The 12466-nt window shown below is 43.9% G+C and overlaps 3 protein-coding genes across 3 annotated transcripts in view; all 3 read right to left on the bottom strand.

Moving 5' to 3' along the window:
• Window positions 1–1501, bottom strand: part of LOC106806056 (slit homolog 2 protein-like) — an 83820-nt gene extending 82319 nt beyond the window's left edge. The window contains exon 1 of the mRNA XM_014807898.1: window positions 895–1501. Within this exon, the coding sequence (XP_014663384.1) occupies window positions 895–1079 (185 nt within the window). The 5' untranslated portion in view covers window positions 1080–1501. The remainder of the gene's footprint in view (window positions 1–894) is intronic.
• Window positions 1502–3318: 1817 nt separating this feature from the next.
• Window positions 3319–10081, bottom strand: LOC106806072 (zinc finger protein OZF-like). Its single transcript, XM_014807920.1, has 9 exons — window positions 10054–10081; window positions 9528–9643; window positions 8906–9035; window positions 8446–8616; window positions 8026–8092; window positions 6764–7000; window positions 6006–6192; window positions 4738–4833; window positions 3319–4441 (listed from the first exon to the last, which is right to left on the bottom strand). The coding sequence occupies exons 2-9, from the start codon at window positions 9550–9552 to the stop codon at window positions 3987–3989; spliced, it is 1368 nt and encodes a 455-aa protein (XP_014663406.1). The 5' UTR covers window positions 9553–9643; window positions 10054–10081; the 3' UTR covers window positions 3319–3986.
• Window positions 10082–10273: 192 nt separating this feature from the next.
• Window positions 10274–12466, bottom strand: part of LOC106806055 — a 5420-nt gene continuing 3227 nt past the window's right edge. Inside the window, exons 4-6 of the mRNA XM_014807897.1 lie at window positions 11864–11903; window positions 11625–11678; window positions 10274–10377 (exon numbers count right to left, since the gene is read on the bottom strand). Coding sequence (XP_014663383.1) covers window positions 10274–10377; window positions 11625–11678; window positions 11864–11903 — 198 coding nt within the window. The remainder of the gene's footprint in view (window positions 10378–11624; window positions 11679–11863; window positions 11904–12466) is intronic.

Below are 12466 nucleotides of genomic sequence, written 5' to 3'. Positions count from 1 at the left end.
TACTTCTCTCGTTCTCTCGTTCTCTCCTTCTCTCCATCTCTCCTTCTCTCGCTCTCACTCTCTCTCTATCTCTCTCTCTCTCTCTCTCTTTCTCTCTTTCCCTCTAACCTCTCTCTTGTCCTTTCTACACTTTTCTCTCACGCACGAACCCTCTCACACTCTCCTCCTCGTTATCTTTCTTGGCGTATACTTTTGTTGTGCGTATATAGCACGCGAATGAGCACCGGACTTTACAATGCTTTTAACGTGCAATAAAATTACACTTTACAACGAAATAATTATAACCGCAAGAATAATATAATAGCACGTCGCCGTACACACCTGTACCTCGCCTCATCTTAAATACAAACTAGGTAAAGACGGGCTGTGTGATAGTAACTTACGGTGCGTACGTACGGAGAGTGCTACGGTACCGTACAGGGATGATATGGTTCCGTACGGGGAATGATACGGTACCGTACGGGGAATGATACGGTACGGTACGCGGAGTAATACGGTACCGTACGGGGAGTGATACGGTGCCGTACGGGGATGATACGGTTCCGTACGGGGAGTGATACGGTACCGTACGGTTAGTGATACGGTACCGTACGGGGAGTGATACGGTACCGTACGGGGAGTGGTAAGGTACCGTACGGGGAGTGATAGGTACGTATGGAGAGTGCTACGGTACCGTACCGGAAGTGATACGGGACCGTATGGGGCGTGATACGGTACCGTACGGGGAGTGATACAGTACCGTACGGGTAGTGATACGGTACCGTACGGAAAGTGATACGGTACCGTACGGGGAGTGATACGGCACCGTACGGGGAGTTATACGATACCGTACGGGGAGTGATACGGTACCGTACGGAGAGTGTTATAAGTGGGGAAGGGATGGGATAAACTTACAGTCGCTCGGTAAGAGTCGGTAGATTTCGTGGCACGACGGTCAAGCCCTTGTGGCTACAGTCCAGTGAATATCCCGCACATTTGCACTCCTTTGGACACTGAAACGCCTGTTGCGCGCTCGCACAGTAGGCTCCAGCCACTATCAACAGCATCAGCAGCTTCATCGTCATCGTCGCCGTAGCCATCGTCCTGGCTTATCCGGCGCTGCTGATCCGTCGATGACACTTAATATTTATGCGCAGAGAAAAACACGAAATCCGCTTGCGATCCGAAATCCGCTTGCGATCAGAAATCAGCACACAATCCGAAATTCGCGTACGATCCGGAATCCGAGTACGACCAGAGAACCTCGCGTTTAGTTCTACGACGAAAGCATCCTTGAACACCGCACGAAAACGCTCGCCTGTATCCAATCGGGATCTCTCACATCGTAGGTAATCACTTTACTGCTATCTCTCTCTCCCCGCTATGCTCCTTACATGCGAGATTCACACGCACACACACACACTAGTTATCCAGACGGACGATAGCGCAGTTCCAGCAGCAATCGTCATCATCATCCCACGGCGTTCGCACATGCTTGCTCGCGATATCTACCCGATACTGCCGCTGTTTGGAACCGCCACCGCTGCCGCTGCTGCTGCTACCGCTGGCCGCGCTCACGGACGCGCTCATTTTTGCTGCGGGGGGTAGTGGGGGTGCGCCTGCGATCGCCGAGTTTCGGGTGGAGTCGGCCACGACCACTAACATTCAGCCGATTAGGGGAACAATGAGGGCCGATGTGTGTGCCCAGCACGGTGCTAACGATTTACAACTAGCCCGCAGTGTCAGGCTGGTCGGTGTCAGCGCGGAGCAGGGCATATATTATACTGCTACTAGAAACAGCCGAGCTTGTAACGGCCGAAGGGGTTTATGTCTCTCTGGGGGATTGTCGAAACATGTGATGCCCCTAACACTAGCCTAACCCTAACCTTAACAGCAGCTGTAATCTAATCCCAGCCATAACCCTAACCTCATCGTAACCTTAACCCTATAGTGTAATCATGGCCCTAACCTAAATGTGGTCATGACCCTAACCCTAACTTAAACCCAACCCTAACGCAATCACAAACCGAAGCTATATAATAGGCTATAATATAATATAATAGTCTAAAGTACGGCAGTTCAGTCTCCAGGTTTTGTACCCATGCCGACATGCCGACATGCAGATGACATGGACAACTTTAACGCTAATTAACAGCTAGTAGTTTTCTGTTAGTAAATTAAGCGACTTCGCCGCCTGATAACATGTAACATAGACGATCTGTAGGATTACACGTTATTGCTTAGATACACTCTACGCGCTATATATATATATATATATCAAGAATAAATAATCACAAATTTGTGATTAATAATTTGTGATTATTTTCTCCTGATAATATATATATATATATATATATATGATATCAAGAGTACATAATGGGAGATATAGGACATTATGCTGGCTTTGATGTAACTTTATTGATTTTTTACTGCGATCCGCAATTTTGATCTGTCCGCTTTATCAACGTTGTCTCTCTCCGTCTTCTATATAGTCCCTTGGGCGTTGAAGACTAATCTTTATGAGGTTATATGAGGCAGGATAAAACCTTTTACATGCGCAGCGAGAAAGAATGCGCATCATCATGACATTCCGCCCGTCATTGCCGCTCTCTTCTTGTTCCTATAGGCGAAACCATAGATATAATACAAACAGATAGTGTATATGGATATTGTATGTACACAGCGACAAGGGCAAATAACACCAGGTATGTAATTCGAGGTAATAATGCCAGGTTATATTAGCGCCTGATAGTGTGTATATAGGATATCTAAAGGAGGCTCGGGAACGATGGTAGCGCCACGCCGCGGCAGCTGGCGCTATTATTGTCACCAGGGATAAGGCTCGCGGCGCCAGTGACGTAACACGCGACTATGCACGCTTCAATTCTAGTGCATGTGATGATTTAGCATCGGCTCCTATTAGCAGATTTCTCACAATATTTCGAGACGGGAATCTCTCGTCGTTCAAAAAGCTCGCTATATGCTAATTTAACGAGATTACATCCGAATTCTAAACATCGTAAGACGAATATATACGCGCGACAATAGCCGATGGCCACTAACATGTTTCATTACAGATTTTCACATCTCAGAGCGTTTCATGTTGCCAGACGGCTGAATATGTCCAGGAAGACGTTTCCTACGTACACACATTTTCTCATATGTGACTGACAACTGTATAGCATAGAAGGAGACTCAATATTTAATAAGTTTTTTTTTGCATTATAAGGAGAATTTTCGAAGCTATTATAACCACCATTAGGGCTCGCCATTAATATTCCATTTCATATTGACATTCTTAGATAAGAAGCTTCCACAGTAATATTGTCAACCAAGTACTGTATATATGTCCCTGCATTACTGGCAGTGAGTTTTATTGTCAGTAAAAAATACAGTCATATGCCTTTGACAGTGAACATTTTAGCTCCATTTCTCATGGTTGTGCGTTCTCTCTATATATAATAACGATATCTCTGAACCATATACCATATATATTGAAATTCATTCATACAGAGACACAGTATTATAGCATGTCATGTACTAAATAAACGCATGCGCATTGGATCAAATTACAGATACAATGCATATAATTAATAGCACTAATATTTCATATCGAATATAATACTGTGTAAAGTTCAATCATGTTTATATGAAACAAACAAAAATACCGATCAACACTTACTGAATCAAACTATGTTTTACATACACAACAGTTTACTGCGCACCCATGCATCGACACACATCGACACATAACAGAGAATTCCACTTAGTCAGAGACTGCTAGAAAATCTGCTACAGGCAACATAAACAGATGCAGTTATCCATCCATCAGTCGTTCATCAAACGTCGTCATCGTCACACATCGATCCGAGAGCTGTCACGACAACACACATCGACACTGTCACACCTTCGTCCGCGAATGCCACCACATATCCGACCCAAAGTTTCACCAGTTCTGCCTAAGTCTTTCCATCTCGGTTCCACCAGGGGGCGCCGACAACGCTGCGTCAGAACGATCCGTCTGTCTGTATGATCAGCGTCCCTCCGTTCGGCGTCGCCTCCATAATGTGATGCAGCGTTGCCTCGTCAATCCGCACGTCTGCGCCGTTCACCACCACCCCAGCAGGAGGCGCCGCCGCATCGTCGTCGTCGTCGCTGCGCAGCGAGAGCCGCGCGCTGTTGTCGTTGTCAGCGACCGTCGTCGCGGCGACCTGGTAGTCGACGACCTCTATCTGGTCAGCAAGCACGTGGAGACCGTCTTCGTACGTCGTCTGCTCCTCCCCCGCCCGCTCATCACACGACCCCGCCGCGACCCCGCCGCCGCCATTGTAGAACTCGCGTGACTGCTTCTGTGAGAGCGTGATGGCGACGAGGCTACGGTGCTTGGAGAGGTTGTGCCGGTAGAGCGTCGCGCGATGCTTCGCTGAGTAGTCGCAGAAGAGGCAGTGGTGCGGCTTGTCGCCTGAAAGACGCGTGCGCGGCATGCGCGGAGCAGCCATCAGCTGTGTGAGCGGGAGGACGTACAGCAGGGCGTGCCGGGTGAGGCGCTAAACACAGACTGTCACATTATACTGGAGGCATGATCATAGATATATCAGTAGAACAACATGATGTAGTGTAGACCCAGGCTTCCTTCACCAATACAGCGAGCACAAAAGTGTGAAGAACCAAATGAAGTGTCGTTATGTTGCTGGTGGTGGCGACATTACACTAGTCTAGATAAAACAAAATTGCACGCGTGAGAATTGCTGGAGTTACCTGTGTGCGTGGGCATGTGTGCCTTCAGCATTGAGCTTGATTTAAACTTCATGCCACAGAAAGGGCACACGTGTTTTCTCGCGCTCTCGTTCTGAGCTGTAAAAACACATGAATCAAGATTAGTCCTCTTCCGTTGTTTTAATTTCACATTATCCTCTGATTTCAAACGAACCTAATTTGACTGCTCCACACGGCAGGTATTCATATGATAACTACAGCATGTCTGCCGTAATAAGGAGCAAACGAATCATGCACCGACATTAATCTCCTACTACGGATGATACCACCAATAAGATTAATAATTACTAAATAGCTCAATAGCTATTTAAGGCAATTAAGGTGTAGCACAGTTTATCACCTGGGGCCCGTTGCCAGAAAAAAATTAGTCTTAACATTAACCTTAAACTTAAGTTTTTCTCTTAAAGCGTTGCCAGAAACTTTGTAAAGTTAAGAGAATTAAAAATTCTCGTAACTTTTCTCTTAACTTAAGAGATCCTAGACCCTCCCTTAACTTTAATATTAAGATGAAAATAACACATTTAGACTAAGAATTACAATTATAGTGATATTATATTTTATATTAATGAGTAATATCATGTTTTTTTCTTGAAAAAACACGTCAAAAACATTAATTATCTACTGATCGTGAAGCAAAACAAAAGTGTCAAAACATTTACAAATGCCGTATGGCATTTGTTCTCTTGTTTTAAATACTTTTGCACTGACCACACGACTCTCGCGTCTCGTGAGAATTGCTACAGTGTGAGAATTTGTCTTGTTGTGCAGAACCTTGGTGCAGAATAAATTCAAGACCGTGTCGTTTTTCATCAAATATTATTTATATGTGGTTAGCCATCATAATATGCATAAATTACTGTGATGTACAATAAATGTGTATGAATTTGAATTTTGTGATCGATTCCCATCCAATCAGCAGCCTTGTGATGAAGTTCCTGTTATCGTAAGTTTTCACTTAAGTAAGTTTAGTTTAAGTTGGTTTCTGGCAACGCTATTAAAATTAACCTTAACATTAACATTAGACTTAAAATTAATCGTAACTTTACGAAGTTTCTGGCAACGGGCCCCTGGTAGATGGCATTTACATATGAATGCAGAGGTAGAAGTGAGTTCAAGGTAGAAGCTACAGGCATACGACTACACTAACAGTCCCTCTACATATCTCCTCACATGAAAGCGACCAGTATTTTTTGAGCATTTGATTCACTATGCGATAACTACGACAAGCAGTGGGCTGTGAGTTCACCTACAGTGTTTGTTTCGCATGTGAGACAGCAGGGTTTTCTGCTCGCGTGCCTTGTAGTAGCACAGAGTGCAGCTGTAGGGCCTGAACTCTCTGTGTGTGTCCATGTGCCGCCGCAGAGTCTCCTCATTGAAGGTCGCGTATGGACAATTGTTGCATGTAAACTCCTTGAAGTGCTTCTTCTTCAGATGTTCCTGAAAGACGAACGCCGCCCCGTCGCAGTGAAGTAGTCAGAGGGCCACCAAGAAGATTTAATGCTCTTGCAGTGACCTCCCTCAGTGTCGTGGCCGAAGTACGACCCAGAGAGGATTCCGCCCAATAACGGGAGGAAGATAATCAAGGGAGAAGGGTCGGGTGCAAAATCACGGTAGTGGATGCAAGAAAGGAAGAGCATATATGCATGCATGGTTCAATTACAGCAAAATGACAGGTTTGAGAAATTTATCTTATATGCAGGATGAACACTTTAGACCTATCATCAATTCTGTTCGATGATAATGCTACTGACCAATTCCCAATAAGTTTCATGTGCACTGCAATCAGAAAAGACAACAACTAGCAAGGAAACAACATGCAACAGCATCAAGCTCTTGACTATAAGCATTCAAAGCCAACATACGCACGCACGCACGCACTCACGCACACACGCACACACGCACACACGCACGCACGCACGCACACACATCTCAAACAAACAACACATAAGACGACGAAAGGGCGCCAACAGTGAGGTAGCAAGTACGCCGACGACATACGCCAGGTTACCTGCAGGTATGAATTGTCCTTGCCGATGTAGTCGCAGAACTGGCACTGCACTGAGCAGACGGTCGAGTGCTCGCGCTTGAAGTGTATGTCGAGTGTCGCCTTGCTGCTGTAGACCTTGGAGCAGTAGACGCAGACAACGTTGGAGTCGGCGGTGCGATTGTGCAGCTCCATGTGCTTCTTGAGCCGCGAAGGCATCGAGAACACCTTACCGCACACGTCACAGATCTGGCCGCGTCCCTGTGAGTGCAGCAGCAGCGAGCGTGAGGCCACAATTAAAAAAATCTTTGTTTGCCCCCACCCGACCCAGGCTGAATAATTTGGGTAGGTAGGTATGTTTCTTCTTCTTTTTTCAGGGGGGTCTTTTTACAAATTCAGCATGGTGTCTACATGCTCGGGTGTGCTTGTGTGGAGATACCTTTATGTTGAATGTTTATTTTCCTTGGTACATATAATGTATTGCCTACAGATTTATATAATGTACAGTGATACAATTTGTAAAAAAAAATGAAAAAGATAAATAAATTTGTTTGAGTCGGCCCCTTTTAGGCGGGCCGGTCGGGTGAGGGAAAACAAACAATATTTTTATCATGGCCTGAGTGCAACATTCATGATGATAGTGGGCCATCCTCACCTCACACCAAATCATTTCCGGCACCTCCTCGACATCGAGGTTCGGCTGCTCCCTCACACCTCCCCACTTCAGCTCCTGCTCCTCTTCACCTCTTTCTCATCTTCATCTCACCTTCACGCCTCCTTCTTCACACCTCCTCAGCTCAGTTCCACCTTACATCACCTCATCCTCCTCCGTCACACCTCCTCAGCTCAGTTCCACCTTACATCACCTCATCCTCCTCCGTCACACCTCCTCAGCTCAGTTCCACCTTACATCACCTCATCCTCCTCCGTCACACCTCCTCAGCTCAGTTCCACCTTATCTCACCTCATCCTCCGTCACACCTCCCCCAGCCTCACATGATCCTTCTACAGCTGTCATAACCTGCCCTCAATCATTAAACAGCTGAGGTAGGAGCGTTAACAACACGCACGTGTTGTTTGCGAAAACTCATTCTTGCCTCAGACGTTCTAACCTGCCAAGTGATACACCCATGTGGAACACCGAATCAAACCTCCAGCGATCGAGACATTCGTGCACACATCGCAAAAGTTTGGACAGCAACTCGAGTTATGCATGAGAATCGCGCCGGTGTTCACGAAATACCGAAGTGCAGACATGAGGAGAGTCGATGGCCTCGCATTCTCACCTCGTGAACCTTCATGTGACTGCGTATGTTTGCTCGCACTTTGGACTGGTACTTGCAATGTTCACACCTGCAAGTATACAATACGAGACTGAGTAATGAAAGAGGCAATCAACCATGGGCATGTCTCTATCTAGCTCATGCATCTCTCTATATCTGTCTCTGTCTCCTCCGTCTCTCTCTCTCTCTCTCTCTCTCTCTCACTATCTATTTCCCTCTCCCTCCCTCTCTCTCTTTGTCGTTCTCTCTCTCACTCTATCTCTCTAGCTATCTCCAGAACTAACAGAACCAACACACACACCACTGCACCTATGAACAACATAAACCTCTGTGCAAACCACCTCGAACCTTCATCCGAACAAATGCCACGAGGTACGAGCGATCGCAGAGATCTCCACGCACGAACAAGCGTCGCCGACTTACTGGTAGATGACGTTGTTGTGCAGATCCAGGTGGCGCTTGTAGGCCTTCTCGTACTTGAATCTGTCGCCGCACTCGTGGCAGACGAAGCGATGCACGTCGTCGTGCACGCGCTGCTGGTGCAGGTTGAGTAACGCCGACGAGGAGAACTGCTTGTCGCACTTCTCACACCTGCTGCGGCAACGAGACGCGACGTCGAGCAACGGGAAACAAGCAAACGTATATCTGCGTGACTTCACTAGTTTGACCAATTAACACGACGCGATTGAAGTTCCAACAGTTATGATGACATTTTAGACAAATTAGAACGAAGTCAAACGTATTTTGTCCGACGCAATTCAAGCTGCGTTCCAACACACTAATAATGACATTTTAGAAAAATTCAAATGAAGTTACATGTATTTTGTCCAACGTTTATCCTGGCAAACATTGCAAAAAACATTGCTTAAGATAGAGTATTTACCTTTTGTCTCTGACTTTGCCCTTCCTTGCCATCGTAATGTTTTCACCTGTATGAGATGCCAGATGGCGTGCCATGTGTGCCCATGCTGTAGTTATCTTGTAACAGTGAGGGCATTTGAGATACGAGTGACCTGCACCACAATAAAAGTATATCTTTTTTCCAATTTCACAACAAAAAATCAAATGACACGAACAACAGTAACATTAATATATTAGTTACTAATCAGACAGCCATGACAATTATATATAGTTTTAATATCAGGACTTGCACAGTCCAATACATAACGAAGTAACATTTAAAGAAGGAAAAATAGCTTGGGGTGCAGTACATGTAATACAGGGGCCAGTGGCATTTATAATACTCTCCACTAAAATATCATTCAAGGAACATTGTAGTAGCTAGTAAGCATGCACTTTCCAGTGCACTAGTCATGGCTCTCATGGTGGTAATCATAGACTTAGGGTTAATAAAGAGGCTAAGTAATACTGCACATTCATAATTCACTTAGAGATTTTAAAATGAAAAAATGAATACCGATAGCGCGTATATGACAGAAACTCGATCGTTGCAAAACCAAACTGTTGATTGACGTTGCTGGAGCTTACACAGGATTATAAGTTACCTGCTACGTGGCACTTCTTGTGCATATCGACTTCTTCCTGGGAGGACAGGTATGCTGTGGGACAAAACTCACACTGCCCAGGACTTGTCCCTTCTTCAAGCTTCACAATATTAGCACTGAAAATTTTGCACTTGGGCATTAGTAAACACATACAGTACCACATCCTTAATTTTAACTGTACTTTACTGAGACAATATAATATTATAATACAATGTAATAGAGACAATATTAAATTTATTTAAATAATGTTCTCAGCACCGATTTTTTAAATTTGTAGTCAGAAAAGGTATTATGCACCTAATCTTGTAATCTATTTGAAAATCAATATTAATATATATATAGATTATAACATTGACTGTCACGTTCGTCACTGTATATATATAAGTATATATATATAATATATATATATAGTATATGCTTCATGCATCGCTTGACAAGGAGAGAGCAATGACAATGAAGGTTGGGTCTCGATCACAACTATGCAATAATCATCACGCAAAACAAAACTCGATTACAGAATAGGTACCCTAATTCTCCATGGTGCGTACGTTGACGAACAGGCTACTGCGTGATGTAAATGTACTGGGTAGAGGAGCCGGTGTGCTTGTGTGGTTCCATCACATTGATCACGTCAACCTACAACAAACAAACAATAAACAATATAATCTTATTACTACATTTTTATACTAATGCACTTGTACAAAAAGCATTGTTCAAAATTTGTGTAGATCTGCACTCAACAACTGCTAAAGATATCCATGACCTTTTGAGATCTGCTGTAAGCCGTTGCTTTCAACTTTGTACCGATTGATTAATAGCTTGGCTTGCTTTTCATTTGAATCATCATGTTCTGGTAGAAATAGTAAGAATACATGTTTGGATCACCAACAAAATTCAGCTAACAATAGTCAGCGAATTGAAATTATTTAATAAAAACTGACCAACAGAATAACCCTGAATATATATACCATATATGTGTGTGTGTCCGATTTTTAGCAAGCTTTAAATAAATTTCTAAGAAATATACAATACCAAAGAACATTAAAGACGCCTTTTCTTTCCACTACAAAGTTACGTATCTACGCCCAATTGGCAAAAATACTATGAATGGTTGTCTTCCAGAGAGGGATTACTAATAATACCCTCGCTCGAGCTGTTATGGTGCCTGTATGTGTATTGCAAGAATTTGCAACGAACGGCTTTTATGGGAAAATAATCAGCTGGCCACAGAAGGCGCAAGCAAACACACGAGCAGTGAAAACATGAACACATCAAGCAAAGCAACGCAGCGCACGCACGGCAGACAGCACGCACGCACACGCGTTCTAGCGGCGGCACGCACGCAGCGCACAGCGACCACTGGGAAGACGAGCAGAGAGAGAGAGAGAGAGAGAGAGAAGAAGAGAGAGAGAGAGAGAGAGAGAGAGAGAGAGAGAGAAGAGTAGAGAGATAGAGAGAGGAGAGAGAAGAGGAGAGAGAAGAGAGAGAGAGAGAGAGAGAGACGAAGAGATGAGAGAGAGAGAGAGAGAGAGAAAGAAAGAGGGAGAGCGAGAGAGAGAGAGAGCGAGAGAAAAGAGATAGAGAGCTCGATGGATTATAACCACATGTGGGGGCCATTATTTATCTGAAAGGGGGCGATTTTGGCAAACGGCTGGCACGAATTAACGCGGCTGGCCAGGGCATTTGATTGCACGGGTTAGTGGCTGGCCAGTTACGCATGAACTGGCTGGGCAGTGATGTATGAAATAATCCACTAGATGGCGTCAGCATGTCATATATAACCAAATGGGTTTATTAACGGAAAACGGCCATAAATCTTTCCAAAAATGTCGAACCAAAAAAATTCACTCGCAGGTCGACAACTACCTTGGGTACTGATGATGTGTATCAAATATGGTTGAAATCGGTCCAGTACTTTTCGAGGAGATCTGCACACAAGGCTGGTGTCGGACAGACAGACTGCCAAACAGACAGACAGACTGCCAGACAGACAGACAAGGTGATTCCAGTATACCCCCCACCAACTTCGTTGGCGGTGGGGGGGGGGTATAATATCACAATTGAATAGTAAATATGCAGATATTATATGGTCCATACCTTCCACTAAATTAACTTCAGTTTTTCCTTCCTCAGAGATGTCGTCACTGTCAACTAAACATCAAATACAAGTAGTTAAATTAATTTCTGATTGAAAATGAGTAATACAAGGCATCAGTATTTATACATGTGGGTAACTTATAGAAAACTAGAGATAGAGCATATAGAATAACATAGAGCAATATGATTGTATTCTGGTATATACATACAATAATTTAGCACATAGGACAGACACTCACCTGCATTTAACAATGCTTTATTTTCTATTTCAGCCTGAAACTAAAAACATACAAAGTAGTAAATGTTAGCAACCATACATACTAACAATGTGTCTATCGAATATCTTATGCACCACTTATACCTATACTTTATAGTACAATCATTCAGATCTTTGCTACTGATACTAGATCACAAAATGATGTCAAACAAAGGAAGTCTTGCTGAAATAGAGACGAGTGTAACTGTTACATGTATATCGAAGCTAGCAAAACATGCATAGCAACAACATAAATGTAGTCTATTGTGTGTGGGTGCATATATGTGTACGTGCATGCAATTGTCTGTGTGTATGTACGCATATAAACATGGCTTTAAAACAACAAATTGTACAACATATCTATATATATAAAGTTGTTCAGCCGAATTAGTCCGTACTCGCATAACTAGAGAACTCCGCAGCCTAGAGGAAAATCTATATATATAAAGTTGTTCAGCCGAATTAGTCCGTACTCGCATAACTAGAGAACTCCGCAGCCTAGAGGAAAACTAAAGATATTTTCAGAATCAGCACGTCTGGGAGGTGGTTCTGGCTAAAACAAAAATTTAAAAGTTATTCTATTCAT

This window comes from Priapulus caudatus, unplaced genomic scaffold, assembly GCF_000485595.1.
Source record: "Priapulus caudatus unplaced genomic scaffold, Priapulus_caudatus-5.0.1 Scaffold139, whole genome shotgun sequence".
NCBI classification, from domain to species: domain Eukaryota; kingdom Metazoa; phylum Priapulida; class Priapulimorpha; order Priapulimorphida; family Priapulidae; genus Priapulus; species Priapulus caudatus.
Note: the sequence above shows the minus strand (reverse complement) of the source record. Positions and strands in the feature narration are given on the sequence as shown.

Excerpts from the sequence above, each read along its gene's own strand:
- LOC106806072 (XM_014807920.1), bottom strand. The coding sequence starts at position 9,552 with ATGCACAAGAAGTGCCACGTAGCAG. Across the intron at positions 9,036-9,527 it reads CAAGAAGTGCCACGTAGCAG|GTCACTCGTATCTCAAATGC; the intron begins GTAACTTATAAT and ends ATTGTGGTGCAG. Across the intron at positions 6,193-6,763 it reads AGGACAATTCATACCTGCAG|GAACATCTGAAGAAGAAGCA; the intron begins GTAACCTGGCGT and ends TTCGTCTTTCAG.